General features: G+C 40.9%; 1 protein-coding gene across 1 annotated transcript in view; it reads right to left on the bottom strand.

The window, feature by feature from the left end:
• Nucleotides 1-23104, bottom strand: part of NPSR1 (neuropeptide S receptor 1) — a gene marked incomplete at both ends in the record, with an annotated part of 61569 nt that overhangs the window by 33422 nt on the left and 5043 nt on the right. Inside the window, one exon of the mRNA XM_079302662.1 lies at nucleotides 14749-14881. Within this exon, the coding sequence (XP_079158788.1) occupies nucleotides 14749-14881 (133 nt within the window). The remainder of the gene's footprint in view (nucleotides 1-14748; nucleotides 14882-23104) is intronic.

Here is a 23104-nt window from a genome sequence, read left to right as displayed (position 1 = left end):
ACAGAATCAGATCCACATCAGATCCTTCAGTAATTTCAGGTGGTTCTTTCTACCAACAGTGGGGCACAGCACTTACATGCACTGAACTCAACAATCTTGAAGTTCTTTCCTAACCTAATTGGTTCTATGATCCTAAATATTCTCCTTTGGGGCTAGTCATGAAGCTAGTGTTAATGCACAGGTTTGGAGTAATATTTGTCACTTAAACTACACTTTTGCTCCACATCCTATTTAGATCTCTGCAACTACCTGAAAGGACATTATAGAAAGTTGGGGGCAGTCTATTCTCCCTAGCATCAAGCAATAGAATGAGAGAAAATGGCCTCAGGTTGTTCCAGGAGAAGTTTAGTTTGAATATTAGGAAAGACTTCTTCAAAGAAAAGAAGCATTGGTCAAGCATTGGAACAGTCTGCCTAGGGAAGGGGGTTAATCGCCATGCCTAGAAATATTTAAAACACATGTAGATGTCTTCATTTCAGATTCTTCAGGAATTTTAGAGATGGAGTTGGCAGTGTTAGGTTGAACTCGATCTTTTCCAACCTAAATGATTCTGTGATTCTACGAACAAACTGTCTTTTGGGTGGTGCTAGAAAATCTTGGACAATTCCAGATGGCAATTAAGAAACAAATCTGAGCACAAAAGAAATAATCCTGCATTTTCCATCAGGTAACTTTGCTGTGCCTTGTTGTGCTTAAAAATAAATAAATGGGAAGGTTCTGAGAAACAACTTCTCCATAAAACTTTGTGTTTGGGGATGGGATTGGAGTCAGAGTCTTTTATGGTCTGATTGAAATAGCAGAAGCTTAGGTTTGTAGTTGTCAAAAATTAATAGTAATCCTAATATATTTGATGATGTACAAACACTGGAGGGATTTGTATAGTCAACTTTAGGGATCTAAATAAGGAATTGAATCCTCTGTGCAAGTCAGTGAAACTTAAGCCCAAATATAAAGCTACTTGGAGTGTTTTGCTCTATTGGCTATAAATTGAGCATGGGAAGGGTGACTTGGTATCTTACATACCTACAGTGAGGACCCTAAAATAAATGGCATGAATCATCCCTAAAATGAATACCAGTGTGCAAGAATGCAGTCATGAGATTTAATCCAAATATCTCTGTGACAATTATGTCCCATTTTTCTTCCCACAACTGATGTCAAGAAGTGGGCTTTCTTCAGACCTACTTCTGTACAAATGGCAAGAGGCTAACAGGGCATCTCCCCTCCACCCTCCCTGCTATTACACAGAATCACAGAATATTCTAAATTGGAAGAGACTCTCAAGGTTCCCCAAGTCCAACTCTTAAGTGAATGGCCCATATGGAGATCTTGGTATTATTAGCACCAAACTCTCACCATCTGAGCTAATCTCAGTATTAATGATGTTGTATAAAGCAAAAGGTGTAATGTTCCAAATAATAGTAACTTCCTCAGATCACAGGAGGTCACAGATTAAAATTGCATTGGTCAAAGACCTGCAAATGTAAATTGTCACCTATGCAGTCAACCACCCAGCTGTATGGCAACCAAGGTGTCTGAAGATACTTGCCTAATCTGCATTTCACTCAGCTGACTAGAAAAGTTACCACAATAGATTAGAATTTTGTTGTTCTTTTTGCTGTTTCTTTCAAACGCCACACCGCTGCATATGTGCCCAGACCATCCTGCATTTTTGTCTTACAGCCCTGAAAGTGCTGTAGTTGCCCATACAAACCTTTATAATCTCCACATAGCCCTACTGGTATCAGCAGAGCTGTGATAGTGTGAGGGTCAGCACAGGGTTAGGGAAATTACATTGCAGGTGAAAATGGGGGCAAAAAGGTACTGAAAAAAAAAAAAGCAGCTGAAAGGAAATGCTTTCATTTTAGTCACACAGATGTCTTGTCAGGAAAAACCTTTGTATGCAAAGATCTGAAGGAATGACAGCTTCTTTTGAAAGAACAGAAATGGTAAATGTGGCCCTCCTATGTGGAAATCTGTGGGTGGGTAAGTGGAATCAAATTTAGGCTGTGTGTGTCTATTGAAATGAGAAAACAATGCCTTTGATAAAGATAGGGCATAGAAGGTGCATTCATCACTTTCAATCCTTTCAGAAATGACTCATTAGCCAGGAAAAGCAAACAGAACAACTGATTCCATCTTAGTTTAAAACTGTATGATCTGGGGTGAATTTGGAGAGATAGGATTATCACTATATTAATATTGTCATTATATTAATATTTCTTTATAATACTTTATAACTAAAAAAAATACAAATTAAAAAAAGAATATATCTGGATTCAGAGTGTTAAAATGATTGAGATGAAGCTGAAATGAGGGCATATAATCTTTGTTGCTAAATTCTCGGGTGGTCCACTGGAATATGAAAAAAAAACCAAAATCATATGACCATATCCTACATTAAAAGTGGTACTGGAACCAGTGACAAGCAGAGTGTGTCTGCTGTTTTGCATTTACAGAGGGAGATACAGTTTATATCCCTAGGTGCTCTGAAAGTTGCACTCTGAGTCTCTATGTATGACAAACACACAAACTGTCCCCTTCCCTAGAACAATTTAGTACGGCATTTAAGTACTGTATTTTGAGGAAATAAAATACTTTTTTCATTAGTTTTTTGCCTGTATGAACCTCAGCTCTGTACTTGGGTTTAGGCTGCAGAGTGATTTTTGCTACCCAAAAGGGATCTGAAGACCACTGTACACGGAAAAGAGACAGAAAAGCACTCGTTTATGGATGTCTCCCCAGTGGGTTGTGATTGCATTAATTACAAATCATGAATCATGGACATCTTGTTCCTGCATTTGTAAGATTAAAGTAGGCTATATAAATAAAAGTCATTACAGGGTTTTAAGGGATGATGACGTTTGCTTCCAGTAGCAAATCGGGATACCTCATTACTTTTATATTGCCACTAATGGGAGCGACACTGCATTGTACTCTTATAGTTACTGCACATCAGCTTCTTTTCCTTTTTTTTTTTTTTAAATAGTGCTAGTGCTGCTGTTTCCTACTGCAGTGAGCTCCAGTGTATAGACTCTTAGCAAACACAGATACTGTGTCCAGCCCTGACACTTAGGATTTGGTTTGGAGTTAGATTCTAAAGCAAACCTACAGCTCATTTCTGCATTCTCCAAATGTCCCATCCCTACAATAGCTCCCAGACAGCTTTTTGGGGTACCTCATTCTGGCCTAAAACCCTCTGGTTTACTGCAGCAAGATTTTATCCATTGCGGTTTCTTTGTTTTTCCTCATATACTTGCTTGACTCCAATCCTTTTGGAAGGCAAAGGTGATCCATCTGCCTTAGACCCCAGGATTACTGCCAAGTCTCCAAGGCTACCTTTTTTTCTTATAGTCTCAGTCTTGTAGTATCATAACTTTACCTTTTCAGAGAGATAAATATTGCACCTAAAGAAGTTTATTTTGCTTTAGATCTCACAGGGAAATAGCATAACTCCACGGATTGTTTGAGCACTAGTCCCATATTCAGCGTTCCTACACTTCTAGACTGGACAAGAACAAAGTATTATCAGGATACCAAGTTTTCTATGTCAGGCCTCTTGCTTCACGATTTCACCTCTAAAATATGAAATCTACTCTGTTTTCTGTGAGCATTTTCCTTTGGGTACCTGATCAAACTGTGAAATAGAGACCCTGATACCCCTAAAAAACATATCTCCTTCACATAAAGCTTCTTTCTGTCTCTCAGTTTTGATGCTGAAGTTCACTTCTGGTTTCCTATCCTACCTTCTGAGGATATTTCACTTTTTACCCTATCTATTTCAGGACTGTTTGGGAGAAAATGCATTTAAACAGGGATGCATATATAGGATATTTTCCTTGGGAAAGTAGAAACTACGTTTTGACTAACCATTTATGCAGAGATAATTTAATACATACAGACATACAGAAATACTCATGGCTCTTCACATAAGAAATCTTGGAGTATTGTAAAAGATGATTCATAGTATCAAGCTGGAATTGTACAACACCAGTGTCCAAGTTGCATATTACAAACTAGGGAACTATGACTCATCTTCAAATCTGAGTAAAAGTTCAAAGGAGAATTTGAGTTTCTCCTAGATGTTATTAAAATCCACCAGGAATAGCAATGGATATCAAATCTGTTTTGCCTTGTGCTGACACAGGGTATTGCAGGCTGTGACCACATTTATCTTATTCTGCATTATTTCCCAGTTTGTGGGACAATGCTAATACATACCTAACTTAAAGTAAGTCCTGCATTGCTTTCCTCTTACTAAATTAGTCTTCTTGGCAGAATCAGGATGGAAAAATTATTTCTTCTTTTCCAGGCAACTAATGCAGCCATGCAACAAATTTTCTTATTCACATAGTTGCATGGGATGCACTGAATAAGCAATATTAATTTTGGTGTGTTTACTCCCAGAGACCAGTTTTGCTCTTGGTAAAGGGAATCACATTTATTCTGTGAATGCAAAATGGAAGTTGCACTAAATGCTATAGTTTCTGTAGCCTATGGAGGAAAGGTGGGTGTAATCTATTTATTTCCCTGTTTATCAAGCCATGTGTACTGTCAGGTGATTTGCAGAGTTCTTAGACTTCCAGCTAGGTGTTTAGGAATCAAACTCCTTGCAAAAGTGGGGAATTTGGATGCCATTGGGCACTCTGTAAAATTTCAGTGTCTGTGCCTGAGGGAATATTAACAAATCACACTCTTTCTTCCAGTCTTGATAAACCTTTTTCAGCAGTGGTGGGAGCATGAAGTGCAGAACACAGACGATCCATTAGCAGAGACAGTTTCCTTACATTGATTACACTTTCAAGAGATTTTAGGACATAATGAATATAAGAAATTCACATGTCTTTCTTTCAATTTAACAATTAATTCTGCATTCAATTGTAACTTCCTCAAAGTTTTCTTTTCTGCAGTTAGGATGATGCAACCTCTCACCCTTCTTCAGCGTTCATATTTTTCCTACAAATTAGCAGACAATTAGTATGGAAAGAGGAGGAAGACAGATTTCTGGGAATCAGTTCAGTTTTGTGCATTAAGTTTCTTAGGTGGACAACCGTGTAAATCATATTGGCAGGTTACAGCCAAGATCCAGCTGGTAAGATAGGCAAGTTTTCCAGTATAACTGGGAACTCTACAGACTTTTTGGCTGCCAACAGTCCACCTCCATTAAGGTGACTTGCTGATTTGGCTGTTAATTGGCTCTATGCAATTAACTTCCACTGCTCATAATCACCGTGATGTCTAAACTACTTGTAAAACTGATGAATTTGTATGTATGATTTCTCTAATGTGCAGAAATATTCCAAGTATCATTTTCCAGATTAAAAGCTTGTACAGAGACCATTATCTGTTAACAATGTTCTACATGTTAATTTTTGTAATGGTGTTATTATATTACGCTTTTCTACAGATCATGTCATCTTCATTCCTTCAAGTCACAGAGTGCAGTGAAGAAAATTATTGAAGGACAGACACAGTCCATTAAAGTAGTCAGTACACTACTGGTTTTGGTGTAGGGGAAAGAAAAGAAGAAAAGAAGGACGAATTTGTTCATGTTTAGCTCTTGCAGTTGTTAGATGCACTCATTTGGTGTGTTTAACCAGAAAAAATATTGGTAGTCCTTGCCTTCAATCACCTAATCCAAAGACCCCCCAGATGTCAGTAATTGAGCCCAGTTGGTTCTAGTCTCACAGTCATGCTCTCTCTGGGCTGTTAGAAGCAGCACAGAAATAAAGCAGCACTCTTTGTTTTAGCAGGTGCTTCCATTGTCGTCTCATAGCAGGCTCTCAGTATATTGGCTTTTTACCAAACACTAAACAAAATGAGTGCATCTGATAAGGACCAAGGCCTTCAACTTCCTGGAGGAAATTAAAAAAGGTGGCAATGATACAATATCTTTACATCACTTTTAAAATTATCACCTTGTCTTTTTAATGTCAGTGCTCAAGTCATCCCTTAGGATTTAGTATTCATACCATAATATGGACTGTATAGCTACATATGTTTACAGACCACCTTTTTTTTTTCCTGTTTATATGTAAATTATCATAGAAGTTACGTGATGTTCTTTCTATTTTCTCTTCATTACAGCCACAGCAATACCTATGTGAGCATGTATTTCCAAACAAGACTGTCAGAATGTTATGGGCTGATGTTTGGACTGGCTCCTCTCCTTGCTTCCCCCGTGCAGCTGCCGGTCCCTCCCTCGGATGGTTTTATCTAGGCTGGTGTTTTCCGGCTCTCTCTCTCTCTTGCTGCGCTTCGGTTGTGGGCTGTGTCTTGCTCTCTGCCGTCTGCTCAGCTGTGACCCCCTCCCCTGGCTTCTTTGGCTGTTTTTTCCCTTTTCCCCCAGCTGTTTTGTCTGTGCCCCCGTGTTAGCTTGTCTTGAGTTTGCTTTTGCTTGTCTTGGGCTCGCTTTAGCTTGTCTTGGGCTTGCTTTGGGCCTGCTCCCGGCTGCCCCTCCCCCTCTCTCCCTTCTCCCTGCTCCAGGGATTTGCACCGACTCCGGAGGACAAGGATCTGGACTTCGGGGGCCGCTGCTGGAGGTCGGCTTGGGAGGCTCTGCCGCTCTCCCCGGCGAGGACCGGCTGGGTTCGTCTCATCTGGGTTTGGGTTGGGGGAGTGTTTCTTTTGTATTTTTGTTAATAAAAAGTTTTTTCCATTTTCACCACAAGAACAATTCTTTCTGAGCTCATTGAAGGAAGGAATTGTAAAAAAGAAAAAGGGGGGGGGGGCCCTTTGGAGCTTTTTTTTTTTTCCCCAAATTTGTCCTAAACTTGGACATACTTTTTGGCGCCCAACGTGGGGCTCGAACCCACGACCCTGAGATTAAGAGTCTCATGCTCTACCGACTGAGCTAGCCGGGCCAGACATGCTGGAACTCCAGTACGAGCTAGAGTCCAAGGCAGCAAGGTGGTATGCCACCATTGACATTGCAAATGCATTTTTCTCCATTCCTTTGGCAGCAGAATGCAGGCCTCAATTTGCTTTCACCTGGAGGGGCGTGCAGTACACCTGGAACCGACTACCCCAGGGGTGGAAGCACAGTCCTACCATCTGTCATGGACTGATCCAGGCTGCACTGGAAAAGGGTGAAGCTCCGGAACATCTACAATATATTGATGATATCATCGTATGGGGAAACACAGCAGCGGAAGTGTTTGAGAAAGGAGAAAAAATTATTCAAATTCTCCTGGAAGCCGGCTTCGCCATCAAGAAGAGTAAAGTTAAAGGACCTGCTCGAGAGATTCAGTTCCTGGGAGTGAAATGGCAAGATGGACGGCGTCAGATTCCTACTGATGTTATTAACAAGATTACAGCTATGTCCCCACCTACTAATAAAAAGGAGACACAAGCTTTTCTAGGTGCCATCGGTTTTTGGAGAATGCACATTCCTGAGTACAGCCAGATTGTGAGCCCTCTTTACCTTATTACACGCAAGAAGAATGATTTCCACTGGGGCCCTGAACAGCAGCAAGCCTTTGCTCAGATTAAACAGGAGATTGCCCATGCAGTAGCCCTTGGCCCAGTCAGGAGGGGACCAGATGTGAAGAACGTACTTTACTCAGCAGCTGGGAGCCATGGTTTGTCTTGGAGCCTGTGGCAGAAGGTGCCTGGTGAGACCCGAGGCCGACCCCTGGGATTCTGGAGCAGAAGCTACAGAGGGTCCGAAGCCAACTACACTCCCACAGAGAAGGAAATCTTGGCTGCCTATGAAGGAGTTCAAGCTGCCTCAGAGGTGATTGGCACAGAAGCACAACTTCGCCTGGCACCTCGACTGCCAGTGCTGGGGTGGATGTTTAAAGGAAAGGTTCCCTCTACTCACCATGCCACTGACGCCACATGGAGCAAGTGGATTGCCCTCATCACGCAGCGCGCCCGTATTGGTAACCCAAATCGCCCTGGGATTTTAGAGATAATTACAAACTGGCCAGAAGGTGAAGATTTTGGTCTCTCTGATGAAGAGGAGCAGGAGCAAGTGACCCGGGCTGAAGAAGCTCCACCGTACAACCAGCTGCCAGCAGATGAAACACGCTACGCCCTTTTCACCGACGGTTCCTGCCGCATTGTGGGGATGAACCGGAAGTGGAAAGCTGCCGTATGGAGCCCCACACGACAGGTTGCACAAGCTACCGAAGGAGAAGGTGGATCGAGTCAATTTGCGGAACTCAAAGCTGTTCAGCTGGCCTTGGACATTGCTGAGAGAGAGAAATGGCCAAAGCTCTACCTTTACACTGATTCGTGGATGGTAGCCAATGCTCTGTGGGGTTGGCTGGAAAGGTGGAAAAAGGCTGACTGGCAACGCAGAGGAAAACCAATCTGGGCTGCTGATGAGTGGAAAGACATTGCCACTCGGGTAGAGAAGCTCCCCGTGAAAGTCCGTCATGTGGATGCCCATGTTCCCAAGAGTCGGGCTAATGAAGAACACAGGCACAACAAGCAGGTAGATCAGGCTGCACAGATAGAGGTCTCAAAGATAGACTTAGATTGGGAACATAAGGGAGAGTTGTTCCTGGCTCGATGGGCCCATGATGCCTCAGGCCATCAGGGTAGGGATGCCACCTATAAGTGGGCACGAGACCGAGGGGTGGATCTTACCATGGACAGCATTACCCAAGTCATTCATGACTGTGACACTTGCGCTGCCATCAAGCAGGCCAAGCGGGTAAAACCCCTCTGATATGGTGGACGGTGGTCCAAATACAAGTATGGAGAGGCCTGGCAGATTGATTACATCACACTGCCTCAGACCCGCCAGGGAAAACGTTATGTGCTGACCATGGTGGAAGCCACCACTGGATGGTTGGAGACTTACCCTGTGTCCCATGCTACTGCCCGCAACACCATCCTGGGCCTGGAAAAGCAGGTCCTTTGGAGGCATGGTACCCCTGAGAGAATTGAGTCAGACAATGGGACGCATTTTAAAAATAAGCTTGTTGACACCTGGGCTAGGGAACATGGTATTGAGTGGGTGTACCATATCCCTTACCATGCACCAGCTGCAGGTAAAGTGGAGAGGTACAATGGATTGTTGAAGACCACATTAAAGGCATTGGGTGGGGGATCTTTAAAAAACTGGGAGCAGCACCTGGCAAAAGCCACTTGGTTAGTCAACACTCGAGGTTCCACCAACCGAGCAGGTCCCGCCCAGTCTGAAGGCCTTAATGTGATAGATGGAGATAAAGTCCCAGTGGCCCATGTTAGAGGGTTGCTAGGAAAGACAGTATGGATTCATCCTGCCTCGAGTACAGGCAAACCCATTCGTGGGATTGCCTTTGCTCAAGGACCAGGATGTACTTGGTGGATAATGCAGAAGGATGGAACAACCTGCTGTGTACCTCAGGGAGATCTGACTATAGGATGAAGTATAGACAAATGTTATTGTTGAGTGTTGCCACCATTGTATACTAGATTCTATGAATAGAAAGAAATGTGTAAGTATTGAAGGTTTAAGCAAGTCAGGAAATTTCCATATCGTGTTTAGTGAGTGTGTATCCCAATCGTGTGTCAATGATCACGATGTGGGATAAGGGGTGGAATGTTATGGGCTGATGTTTGGACTGGCTCCTCTCCTTGCTTCCCCCGTGCAGCTGCCGGTCCCTCCCTCGGATGGTTTTATCTAGGCTGGTGTTTTCCGGCTCTCTCTCTCTCTTGCTGCGCTTCGGTTGTGGGCTGTGTCTTGCTCTCTGCCGTCTGCTCAGCTGTGACCCCCTCCCCTGGCTTCTTTGGCCGTTTTTTCCCTTTTCCCCCAGCTGTTTTGTCTGTGCCCCCGTGTTAGCTTGTCTTGAGTTTGCTTTTGCTTGTCTTGGGCTCGCTTTAGCTTGTCTTGGGCTTGCTTTGGGCCTGCTCCCGGCTGCCCCTCCCCCTCTCTCCCTTCTCCCTGCTCCAGGGATTTGCACCGACTCCGGAGGACAAGGATCTGGACTTCGGGGGCCGCTGCTGGAGGTCGGCTTGGGAGGCTCTGCCGCTCTCCCCGGCGAGGACCGGCTGGGTTCGTCTCATCTGGGTTTGGGTTGGGGGAGTGTTTCTTTTGTATTTTTGTTAATAAAAAGTTTTTTCCATTTTCACCACAAGAACAATTCTTTCTGAGCTCATTGAAGGAAGGAATTGTAAAAAAGAAAAAGGGGGGGGGGGGGGGCCTTTGGAGCTTTTTTTTTTTCCCCAAATTTGTCCTAAACTTGGACACAGATATAGCTTAAAATTCAGCATGCAGTAAAGTGCCTACATGTATTTCTACCCCTAACAATGGAAAAAATATAACACTGGTCCTAAAGCAATGATCTCTGCTAAATGATGGAATAGAAACACACTGAGCTAAAAGGTCATGACATTTCAAGTTCCAAATCTCCAGATGTCAATGTTGGAGAAAAAGATATAAATAAACTACCTACTTCTGGTCAGTAAAAAGAGCTTGAATACATTCCTCTGTTAGTAGGTGAATGGAAAATAATGAGAAGCAAAATTCTTTTTTTTCATTCATTCCTTTCAATTAATTTCATTCAAATTCAGACTTTTTTAAATGTATTGCTTGATTGATTTTGGAATTGGCCAAATAATAACAGTTCTTACTGTATTAACTCTTTGGCCCACAAATTACGTTTCTTATCCACTGCTACTCAAACAACTAGGTTTGATTTTTTTCTCATGTTCACTGCTTTTACATTTTGAGAGTAAACTTAAGAAGGCCTTGGTAGTGCTGGGTAAATTGACCTATACAGATATAAACGTGTGGACAACCCATCTTTTCTCAAAATAATATTTCACTTCAATATTTCCTGCCTTATACAGCATCTGTGAACTCATCCCACTCTTTGATCTTGAACCACTTAGTGATTTCAGTTGGAGGCAAACATCTTAAATATACTAAGACTCTGAAGTTATGTGAAATGGCATCGGGTAGGGGAAGATGTGAGAGATTTCCTGCAGGGAGAGAGAGCTATGCCATGAGCATAACTTGTGCTAAATTCAGAAGGAATCTATTTAGGGAAAAGTGTTTAGAAATATCCTCCTCACAGGGTAATCTTCAGAGCCTGCTCTTTCTGAGAAACTAAATTTTGTTGGAGATAGAAATCTGTAGGAAACCTAGCTTTAGTTTCAGTCTGCACAAACAACAAATGCTGTTTCTAAGAACATTTTTACAGAAGAGGAATATGCCCAAAGGCAAACTGGAAACTGAACACAAGGCAAATATGGCAATATTCTTTTTTAATTTAGCTGATGCTGAATGATTAGTACTATTGTTCAGCTCAGCTGTTAACTCTTAGCTGATTTCCTAGTGCTTAATTCCCAGATAATTTCAAAGAGATTTATGCATGAACTGAGTGTTAGATACAGACTTAAATGTGGTGCTGACACAAGCTTTGTATACGTGTATCTTTAATGTGAAATATTGTGAATCCAGGCTTCAGCAACATCCTTAATCATTCAGAAGTTGAAGGGATTACTCACATTCCTACAGATTCCTGAAATCTTGAGCACCACGTTGAATTATGACATAGTAGAGGATCAGTAAGTCTCTAGATTTGTGGAGTGGGTTGAACCACTGAATTCTGTTGGTGTTGAAAGAAGCCTCAAGCAGTTAGTTGCTTCTCATCTGCATCTGGCTTGGCAACCAGTCAAGAAGAACAACAGCACTCACTTTCTGCTCATGTATTATACACAGTTTTGCTTTGAATACCTTGTTTATTCTAACAATGAAGGCTGTATTTTAATTTCATTTTGGTCCTACATTAGCAGGAAAATGTGAGAATTGAGGGTACCACTCAACTATTGAGCCACAGATGAACAGACAAAAAAGTTTTTAAATGGCTTTGAAATGCCTTCATTTATAAAGCTATATCCATTATTCTTCTTTCTGCTACTGGGAAGAAATAAGAAATATTTTAACAATCTCAAAATAGATGGAAGTAGTAATATTGACTAAGAAGAAACTGTTTGCCAGGAGATTAAGCTTTAGTTGGTAGGATATAAATATGCTTGGCATGTCAAAGCAATGTGACAAGTCAGTGTTTTCATAATGTTCTGTGTCTACCTCATAACTTGTTGTGAAAGGATGACGGCTGTTGCCAACTTGTTTTGTTCTTAATAATATTTTTAAAGATAAGAAAGTGAAATGGCTCAATTTCAGGAATTAAGTCATTTCCTTGTGCCAAAATACTGACAAGCAGTCATGGTGCAGGAACATAAATTAGAGTTCTGACTCCTGCATCACAAAAAATAAATCAACATTGCTTGAAAAGCGCCTTGTGGTTCAAGCTGGAGTTACTTCTTTTAATGTTGCAGATGTGAATGTCAAGTGAGTTTCTATGTGAATTTTTGTAATATGAAATGGACCAGACTGTTGAATTCATGCAAGATTAAAAATCAAAGATAATTTTAGAGAGGGGGAAGTCAGAAGAATCAGCAAATTCAACACAAATCTCAGTCAAATTATAACATCAGCTGTATAGCACTATTTGCTGCCAACATCTAATGGTATATTTTCCTTGTTGTCTTTGTCACTGTCACTCTTTCAGCTCCCTCAAAACTGCACTTGCAGTGCCTTCCTTTCTCTTCATGCTGACAGCATTTAAACCCCTAGTGAATAGTTCTCCATGCACCTCCACTCTAATACAAAAAGTCTTCCTTCCTATGGGCACAAAATAGAAAAATTCCCACTCAGACACATCCAGCCCAGCAACAGCAGTAGACACCTCCCAGTACACCTGGCAGTAAGTAGAAAATGGATTATGTTCCATTGGGGGCTTCTTCTGCCTACTTCTGCTTGGCTGCCTGAGTACATTCCATTCATTTGTAACTGGGAACTCTTTGAGCAGAGTTTATTTTGAAACTCCTGTGAACACTGTAACGATTGATCTGTGACTGATGCTTCCAAGTTATGGGGTTAGGCTGTACTGGCCCACCTTACCTGATAGAAAATACCACTGGTACATGAAGGAAGTGGCACAAAGGTCACAACTGAGATAAGAAGTAAAGCCATTTATTACAGATGACTTGGGCAAACAGGAAAATCAGATGTCTGCACTTCAGAAGAGAAGTTACTGCAAAACTACACCTCTTCACCTTGCATGGATTCTTACATCACCTGTTACAGGTCTGCCTCTTTGCCTCAATTTGCACACCCCAGTCTATCTGTTTTAGCTGAATAGTTCTTCAAACTGAACATGCTCCTGAGCAGATGTGGTTGAAACCATGGAGTTCATTTATTCACAAAAACACATATTGAGAACTGGGCAGTGTAGTGTCTTGGTTTTCCAGTTACAATACAGGTACAACAGACACCAAAGGAGGATGCAGTATTGCTGTGCATTGGGGTGACTTTATGATGCTTGTATGTCCCCAATCATCTGTTCTGTTTGTGTTGAATATTGAGTTCTGCAGCTTTAAGACTGGTTCCAGGAGTGAAGGGGAAGACAAGAGGTGCAGAATTTGTTATCGGAGACTGCACTTGCTCCCCTGCATCCTTCACACAGACTGTGTTGTTGGCAGTGGACAGCAGGAGAGAGCTCTCCTTTGCTCTTGGTTAGTTTCTGGATAGCTGAGGCAGAGAAGCTCCCTGGACTGTTTTTTTTCCTTTTTCTTGGAATTGTCCAAACCTGCTCTGGACTGAAAACCCAGAAGAGCACCTGGAGCTCACACCTGTGTCCCACCGGGCCTGGCCTGGGCCCTGGCGTTTCCCAGCACTGGAGGGACTGATACCAGACTGAGCCAGGCTGCAACCCACAGAAGGGACTCCTCTGAATCTGTCATCTCTTCAGAGCGGGGAGAGGTTTTACTGTTTTGTATTGTTCAGTTTTGCACTGAGAAGTGTTTTTCCTGTTAAATAATTTTTTTTCCCACTTCTCTCCAGGGAAATATTTTCCCTGAAACAGTTGAGGGGGGGACTGCTTGAATCTGTTACCTAGAGGGACCCCATTCATAGGTTTCCTCTGAAATTTGCCCAAAATCAGGACATGTAGAAAAATCATATATTAAATGTCTCTTTAGTGAAAAAGTGCTATAATTCCTGCCATAGCTTTGGTGTGAGGGGGAAACAATAGCAAGCATATAAATATATCCTATACACAAACAACAAAGATGTCTTGTAAGCAGGTATTAGTAGCAGCACATAATAATAGAAATAACACATATTTTCCCTTGGGAAAATTAAACCTCCACAAATGTAGTCCATTCAAGACCACAGAGAAACAATGTGCTGCTTATGCTCATTTCCTTTCCTTCTTGATGAGACTGACATTTTAAAAATTAGGCACATTTCACTTTCCATTTAAAAATTACTAAGTCCTTGGATCAGCATCCTTTTGTCCATTAAAAAAAATCTAAATTCATTCCTCTCCACCTTACTTTGTTAAACTGGACAGCATGAAGTTATTTTCACTCCTCACTTCAGGAGCATAATTGATGAAGTAGTTTTATTAGAAAAACACAAGACTAGTTTAATTTAAGCAGTTCCATGACAAAAGCTGGAGACATAGCTTCTGGGAAATCCACATGCAAACTCAGACTTGAAGATAAGATTTAATGACATCAACAAGTTGCAAATGTTGCATACTACTACATTTAGCATCATCTTTTTAGATCAGAATCTGACTGAGCCCTAAGATAAGCAGCCATCCATTTGCTTTATGGCAAACTGCAACCGGAAATTAGGTAACAACTGAATTCTTCACCGCTCAACTCACATCTTCTTATCTATCACTTTAATAGGGATTCCTGTGCAGGTCAGGGGCCCTTTCCCCTCCCATACACTACCTGTGATTGCCAGCTGAGTAACAAAGTACGTCATTCGAGATTTCCTCTTCCTCCTCCAGGTAGAGAAGAGTACAACAGCATTTCCAGCAATTGTGACAATAAAGAGAATCCAAAGAGTCACCAGCTGCTCTGTCTGCAATGGAAAGAAGGGAAAAAAGCATATCAGTGGGTGCTTGGATAGACAGTCACTTATCCTCAAACAAATGAGATCAGAATGGAAAACAGGATTGAAATTTGAGTTTTGCCAATTGATTTAAACTATTTAGTCTAAAAGACATTCTTGGTTGTTTTCAGAAAATACTTAGCATGCATCATTTCTAATGATGTTCACTCCAGTTTTGTTTGCAGTGGCTGTATGTTACTTCTCTCTTCACAAAACCACCAGCAGTATTCTGCACTTAGTGCTAAAATGAGAGTCAGCTCTCTGCTTTCTTGTGCTGCTCCAGCAAGCTGTGAAATAACCAGCTGCCTCACATCATAAAGAATGTTGATAGATGGGCTTCTTTAGAGAAATGGGGGAAATAAATTCTTTCTTTCCCTTCACTGAGTCTGGGCCACTCACGAGCCCTATGAAATTCAGACATCCACTCCATGATCTAGATGTGCACCAAGACTGAAAAGGAAGCATGACCCACTAAAGAAAAGTATAATTGTGTAGCGACTGAAACGTGATGACAAAACGTCCCCTAGTGGTGTGTGTACAAAGAAAACAAGGTAAGAAAATTATTCATGCTCTCAAAGCATCAGGATGCTCTGGCTGCCAGATCAACAGGGTAGGTGTCCATGTTTGCTTGTTTGGTGAGTGCACACCCAATCTCTATATTCTAGCAATTGGGATGAGTTTTAGGCAATGCCAATGAGGTCATTCCAGATCTTTCCATTCCAGACAGCAAACCCACATCGTGGGAGTTAGAGGAAGATGGAGGAGGCAAGTAAGGGCTGCAGCTGAGGAGGGGTGCCAGATTCTGGCCTTACAGACATGGCCTCAAGGACCTGTCCTGAGCAGGCTGGGAGAAGGATGCTGTCAGTAAGACCCCACCTACCTGGCTGGACTGAGAGTGGAGCAGAAGCCAGGGAGAACACTCATTAAAAGCATTTGTAAGCCACTATGGGTGAGCAGAAACCAGAGCTCCTTCTGTTTGCAAAGAAAATAGCTCACTGTGAGTGTGGGGAGGAAAGGTAAAATGAAAGGAATGGAGCAGGGACATGGTGATTCTTGCTTTATAATCAGCCTTAGTGCCTCCTCAGCACTTAGCCCCACTCCTGGCTAGCAATCATTGTCCCTCCTCATCCCTCCCATTGACCCCCCTCCCACCGGGCAGTCTCTCCTGGGAACCAGCCTCAGCTTTGCTCTAGGCAGGGAATGACACTACCTTGTGGATCATGCAGTCATGCAGGGAAAGCAAGATCTGATGAGGAGCAATTTGATGTTGCACTCTGTGCCTGAGCCCAGATTAGTTTAAGCAAACAAGGCAGGCTGTGTAGAAAGGATTTCACTTTTCACAACATGATGATTTTCACCATGAATCCACCATTTATGTTGTCTCCCCTAACTTTAAAGTTCTGAAGAGGCACAAGGATTCTAAATTGTCTTAGTATTGTCTAGGTAATAGCAGTGTGTCAGAGATGAGTCACAACTCATCTCACCTACCTTGGGACAGGTTGTCTTCACTGAATATAGAGTGATCTAGATGAGACAACCTGTGTGGGCTAGATACCTAGCTTTTAGATTTTAAAAAAATCTATTTTTGGGGTATCTGCAAATCCCTTGAATTTCTTGGAAACAAATTTCCTTTAAAAAGTGTGGCAGAGATATGGTGAAGCTATTTTTATGGGGATGCTTTTCTTAGTACAGGAATTGGAAAGAAATGTCTTTTTGGAAGACAATAAAATCATAAAAGACAAGATTTCACATCACTTTTGTCCTTGAAATCAATGATTTCTCCTTAGGGTTTGTTTTGTTTTTTCTATTTCAGGAAATATATTTGTTACCATTTTCCTTAGTATAAAATCAGAAAAGCATTTTCTTGAAAGTAATTATATTCTTGTATTATACTGATACAGATAGGAACAGAACAAGGATCTGACACTCAAACCTTCTCATGATTCCCACAGAAGAAATAGTTGTGGAGCAACAGAGGCTGTGTTAGAAGGATGTTTCCCTGCCATTGGAGCACAATAAATGGTCAGATTAAACCCCTTTTGCCAATTTAAAAACACTGCCTAACATTTAAGCAATGTTATACTCCAGAAATTAAACCAGACTATAAAGATAACTTAAAAATGCAAACAGTGAAAATAGAGGTAAGTCTGGAAGTACTGCAGACAAAGAAATAAAGCTGAAATTTCTATTAATCTCTTAGTGGGAGCTGCCATTGAGACAAAAGGAAAAACATCTCATTCCTGGGCATTAAGGAGCCATGAAAACAGGCAATTTAAACCACCACAGCCTCTCCCAACCTGTGTTAACTTGCACAATGAAAACTTCCATGGTTATTAATGAGATGCCTGCTGTGATAAAGGCCTTTGCAGAGGCTAGAATTGGAATTCAAAATTATCTTAATGAATTGGAAACATGTACAGAGAAAAAAGCAACATGCTGTCCAACAAGGAGAAGTGCAGGACTGCAGTGTAGTGCATGTAATCACAATTGGTTGGACCAGCCTTCAAAACATCAACCCTCACAAGCAGCGCAACTGCAAAGTGCCCCAGAACATCATGGCATCACTCTACCATGAAAGCAACAGACACTCCTTTGGGATCAACACCACGCTTATGTGCCTCTGCTCTAATCTTTCCACTGGGCCATGCCCACCCCTGGGCACAGTACTTCAAGAGCGACACACAAATGAGTTTAAAGGATATAGTTAGTTATAGTTATAGTTAACTTTATAGTTATAAAGGATATAGTCAGGCAAAACAACTGAATTAATCAAGTTTCTAAATCCAGCAAAAGCTGACTGCAAGAAAAGATGAACATAGCCTTGAGGACACAAAAAGACTAATGTAAAAAAGTAAAGACTAATCTCTTCTTTAGATCCACTGCAGACAGGACAAAAATCAAACTATGGCACAGAATTCAGAATGAAAATTTTAAAAGAAAAAGAAGGTTTTAAAATATATCATCAATAGAGAGATTGATTGAGCCTTCACATATCTGAAGGCTTAAAAATAGTTATTAGATGAGATAGCTGATGGATCTTTGAATTTCACTCCAGCTGAATTTTCTCTAGTTTTATTCATCATCTTCAGGTTGTTTAGACACAGAAGTGTTTAATTTCATATTGTTCATTCATCAAACAAAAAATCCTTTCTTAATAACAATCCTTGACAAATAAATTTACAAAAAATATTTCTCAATAATATATTGTGCAAACATCAGAAGCATTCTAATGAAAAGAATGGTAGCAATATCTCCCAAACCCCTGTTGACGAGGGCTTCTTTTGAAATGGGCATTAATAATTACACTAGATAAGAATGCCATGAGAGACTATTGTCATACAGAAGTTATTTCAGGTTATAAAAGCTAGAGATGCTGTTGACATTATTAAGGTCCCCAACAAATGATAGTCAAGAGGATTTCCTTGGCTTGGCTTGAGCCATTGCACATGTTGCTGTTTCACAAGGCTGCTGTGTTTGGAGCACGGAAGTGCTTGACATCCAGAATGCATATTCACGCTTTGTTATCGTGCTCTACGATTAAAATCAGAGGAAAATGCCTCTTCGTGGGTGAAATGTAAGCCAGAAAACCTGTCTGAAGATTGAATGCACTTTCCTTTGGCTATAAAAAAGGCTAGTCATTTTCTTTTTCTAATAAAATTTCTGAATCCAGAGGCTGGAATAAGTCTAACAAGTGGTGTATTCTGCTTTATATTTGAGGCAAAAATCACCCCTGCAAACCCCTTTAATCAAGACCATAGTTAAATCCTTTTGGAGATGTTGGAGATGTTTGGTAGCACAATGCCATACCTCCTTCCAGTTCTTGCCAGCCAACTTCCTTGCTTTGTAATCTCTCAGGATTTGTATCCCTTCTGCGGGGGAGCACCAGCTGTGGAATGGGGATATACCTGATAGCCCACTCTAGTGGAGGCGCTGTTCCTCATGCCTTGATGTGCAAAAGCCTTTGTCTGATATTAGAGGAGTTGCTTAATAGAAAGAGGGGTTCAACTACCAATCGACAAAAGCTTGTTGGTACTTGAACAGGGATACAATCTAAGGCAGTTTAGCTCTAGCTGCTGAGGCTGCTTGGGAAACAACCTGAAAAAAATCGGTTTCCAGGTAAGAAATACAGAATTTTCTATTCCTAAGCAAATAGAAAAAGAGAGAGATACTCCATGCTGTGGATGACTGGCCTCTGAATATGAGGACCACAGGCTTATGGTAAATTCTTCGTCCTGCTGACCTGGTGTCTTTCTGCACCATTTTCTTGGTCTCTTGGGTGATGAAGAGTCATGATCCCTCATGTCATAAGTCAGTAGCAGCTTAAGTCTCTGAACAGCTTTTTCTTGACAGTTGAGAAACTCTGGGAATACACAAATGATCTTGCCTTTGATACATTTTAAAAATTATGGGCTTAGCATTGCAGCAATTGAGATTGTAAGAGACCTGCAATCATGGAGCAAGTCAAGCAATTTTGCAAGAGTGTTCTTAACACATAAGAAGAATATATAAATCCCTTTGTTAAATTGGGCAACTGTCATGCTCATGGTCGGGTTTATCATTAGCAGATTGCATTGCACTTTCTTGAAGGAGGGATAAAAAGAGAAAAATCTTTCCTCATTCTCTAAAAGAATGACATTAATTGCAGACCATGTAGAAAAATGGAGCAGTCTAGATTAGCAATTTTTTTATCCTACTGTAGAAGATCTGGACTCTTGAACATTGAAAACTGAAAATGTTCAGGATGGATTTGCTATTTTAACATCCTCCATTTAGGATGGAAACTTAAAACCCTTAAAAAATTTAAAACAAACAAAAACACCCCCCAAACAAACAAACAAAGCCACAAAACAACACCAACCAAAAAAAAAAAAAAAAAAGATCAAACCATAAACACCCCAAAAAACCCCCAGAGAAACTCCCCCCAAAAAACCCCAGGAGAATTAATTTTCCAGAGGTAGACAAGTGCCATGCAGTGTGTCTGATTTCTGTCAGGGATTTATAACCAGCTTATCTCTAAGGCACATTGCACCTCAGACTGCAACACTGAAGGGAATCAAAGAAAAACACCCATTAACCCAATTAGTGAGTTTTAAAGGTACTGGCTAAACCTCTGATCTAATTAACTGAATTTTTAAAATAAATAAACAAAGCAAAAATCATAAAACACCTCTTTTTCATACTGTCACCTTCCTTCCTTAGGGGTTTCTGGGCTCTAAATGCTGCCCACAATTATCTAGCAGGGGGGTAGGGAGAAGAGGGAGGCAGATTCTTCTCAGATGTGCACCATGGAAGGGCAAGAGTCCACAAACAAGGGTTGCAATATGGGAGATGGTGAGACACTAGGAAAAAATGTGTTCCTCATGAGGGTTGTGAAGCACCAGGTTGGGAACCAAGAGGGGTTGTGGGATTTCCATCCCTGGAGATATTCAGAACTTAAATAGGCACTGCCCTGAGATATCTGACATTGTTTGGATTTGCTTTCATGTGGTTGGTACAGGTGACCTCCAGAAGTCCTTCTTTACTTGAATTACTATGCACACACAGAAGTATGCATAAGACATATTTTCTTAAGGAATATTCTTAAAACCAAAAGGTACTTAAACAGATATAATCAGATGAGTGCTTTGCACACATTGTATATTATTTTATTGTATCACAGAAATATGAACAGCTCAGGTCTTTCTGGGAATCTTTATGTAAATTAAAATTTGCTCTGCAAGTAAAGAGTATGGGTGTAAAGGCTACTGGCATGGAAAGGGCAAAAACATATTAGTCATAGGAAAAAGGACTTTAAAAGTATAAGATGACATTTTTCTTATATTTATTTCAAGTCCTGAGATGGAGAATTTCTGCAGGTTGTGACCAGCTTAAACTGTGGGCTTTCAGAAATGAATTGTGATGCCACTGACTATGGTTATGCTTACCATCTACAAAATAAAGGTTCTGTAATGCACAAAAAAAAAAAAAAAAAAAAAAAAAAAAAAAAAAAGAATTAACTTAGTTAAACTTCCAAGGAAACATCCGTATTTCTTCTTGTGTTGGAACTTTCTACACAAGCTGGGTTGTGAAAAAACCCACAAACTAACAGCAATATGCTTGAAGAAAATCTGTAGGTGCATTAAGGTATACTTTTAATTGTAGACAACAATTCTGACTGTCAAGAATGGAAAAAAGTAATGGGCACCAAATATCTTACAAGAAGAGGCACAACAAACAGAATACTTGGGCTAGAAGCAAGCTTCACACAGTAAATGCTAATGACCTGAATGTGAAGACTTAGATGATTAATTCATCTCCTAATGCCCAAGAAAAGAAAAACTGACAAAAAAAATGGTTGAAAAGCTCTTGATTTATTTGCTGATAGGTCTTGTCTTAAAAAGAAAGAAACATGCTCAAACAGCTAGGAAGGTCACTGAAATCTTCAGCCTTAGCTGTAACAAGCAGCAGGAAGTTAAAATATTCAACCCTGTAATACAATTATGTTTTGAAAGAAGGTTCTCAATCCAGCAAGACAAAAGTTAGAAGATGTTTCTACACAGCGTTCACATAAGATACTCCTGAAAATTCTGAGAAAACAAATTTTGACACTTAAAAACCCAGGGAAAACTCAAGCAAAGGTAAGAGAGACAGGAAAGACAGTTCAAAGCTAAGTTTTATATTTTGTTATTGAAAGTGCTTCCATTATGATTGAATTTGAGAGAAACACATTTGGGCAGGCAACAAGCCCTCCAGGAGTTCTTTTTTTCTTTTTAATTCATTTGGCCTGGAATGGAGCCTGATTCAAAGTGCATAAACACAAGTTCAGCCTCAGGTTTGACTCTGGTACTGCTGCTTTCTCATTTAAATGCTACTAGCTGTGCTTGATAGCCCTCCTATCCTCTGTGTAGAGGCTGTCTCATTGAGCCGATTTCTAATTGACTGCCTGGATTATCCTCCCAGCCCAAGGTTATGGAACATCCTGGCAAAGCTGGGATGCATTGCCACATGAAACCTTCACAACATATCAAACATGCTGGCAACTGTCACTTTCCAAGGAGTCCTTATTGTTGGAAAAAACAGCTGGAAGGAACACAAGTTGATTTTTTCTGTTCTGTTGAACTTGAGAAGCAGTTTTGTGTGAGTTTGTGTTGATATGGCATTCCACTCATAGTCTGTTATGCTTATGTGTTACATACAGGAAAGTTCTATAATATTTTTTCTTTTAGACTTAGGGAAACAGACAAGCTGAGAAAGTTTATTCCCTAAACCAGGACACTTTCTCATGGAAAGGGACAATTTTGTTATTAAGATTAATTTCTCATCTTTTTGAAATGCAGCAAAGCTGTAAATGTTGGGTTTTTTTGTTTTGTTTTGTTTTTTTTTTGTGAACCGTCATATTTTTAAAAATCCTATTTCTTAGCTCTGACTTCACCACCATGCGTGACGCATGATAGTGGTTGTAATCTCTCCAACCTCAACAACTGAACAAGTCCCCACTCTGCCACAAAATTCTCCATAGACACGGTGGTGATAGTCAGTAACAAATGTGACTAATCCAACCCAATTCCACCACCAAATTGTAGAGGCCCAGTGGTCTGCCACTCAGACCATAGCACTTCACCCCTTGAGGGTCAAGAAGAAGAGAGAAGAAACACCCCTCTTAGGTTATGGTGAGAAGTGTTTATAACCTCCCAAAAGTCTTTGCAGACATATGTTAGTATCTTAAGTTCCATTGGTTTCCACATTTGTTCCACCCATGTTCTGCCCCTGTTTGCCTTGCATATATGTACCTTCATGGAATGTTCTTCCCTTCCTTGATCCCCATTGGCTATGTTTTGCCACATTGCTCTACCCCTGTTATCCTATTTGTTTCCCTGGTTGCCTGTCCCTCCTCTGCACCACGTTCACTTGTTCCTATTGGGCCTTTACCCTTAGACCTGCCTCTTCTGTCCCATATTTAGTCCTGTGCCCTCTACCCAGCTTTTGCCATTTTCCCTGGACTCCCTTTGAGACCAAATAAATCTTCCCTTGGATTTCCATACAAAGACCTGTGCTTTGCCTCTTTTATCAGCCAGTTTTCTTTTAAGCACTAAGGAACACATCAGTCTTGGAGGAACCCATTGAAGCACACTGCTTCACCAGATAGTTCTTATTTGTCTTTCTGTTGTGATTTGGTACAAGACCAATAATAAATGTGGGCAGTACTGCTCAGTT

Source organism: Erithacus rubecula (assembly GCF_903797595.1).
Source record: "Erithacus rubecula genome assembly, chromosome: 3".
In the NCBI taxonomy this organism is placed as follows: domain Eukaryota; kingdom Metazoa; phylum Chordata; class Aves; order Passeriformes; family Muscicapidae; genus Erithacus; species Erithacus rubecula.
Note: the sequence above shows the minus strand (reverse complement) of the source record. Positions and strands in the feature narration are given on the sequence as shown.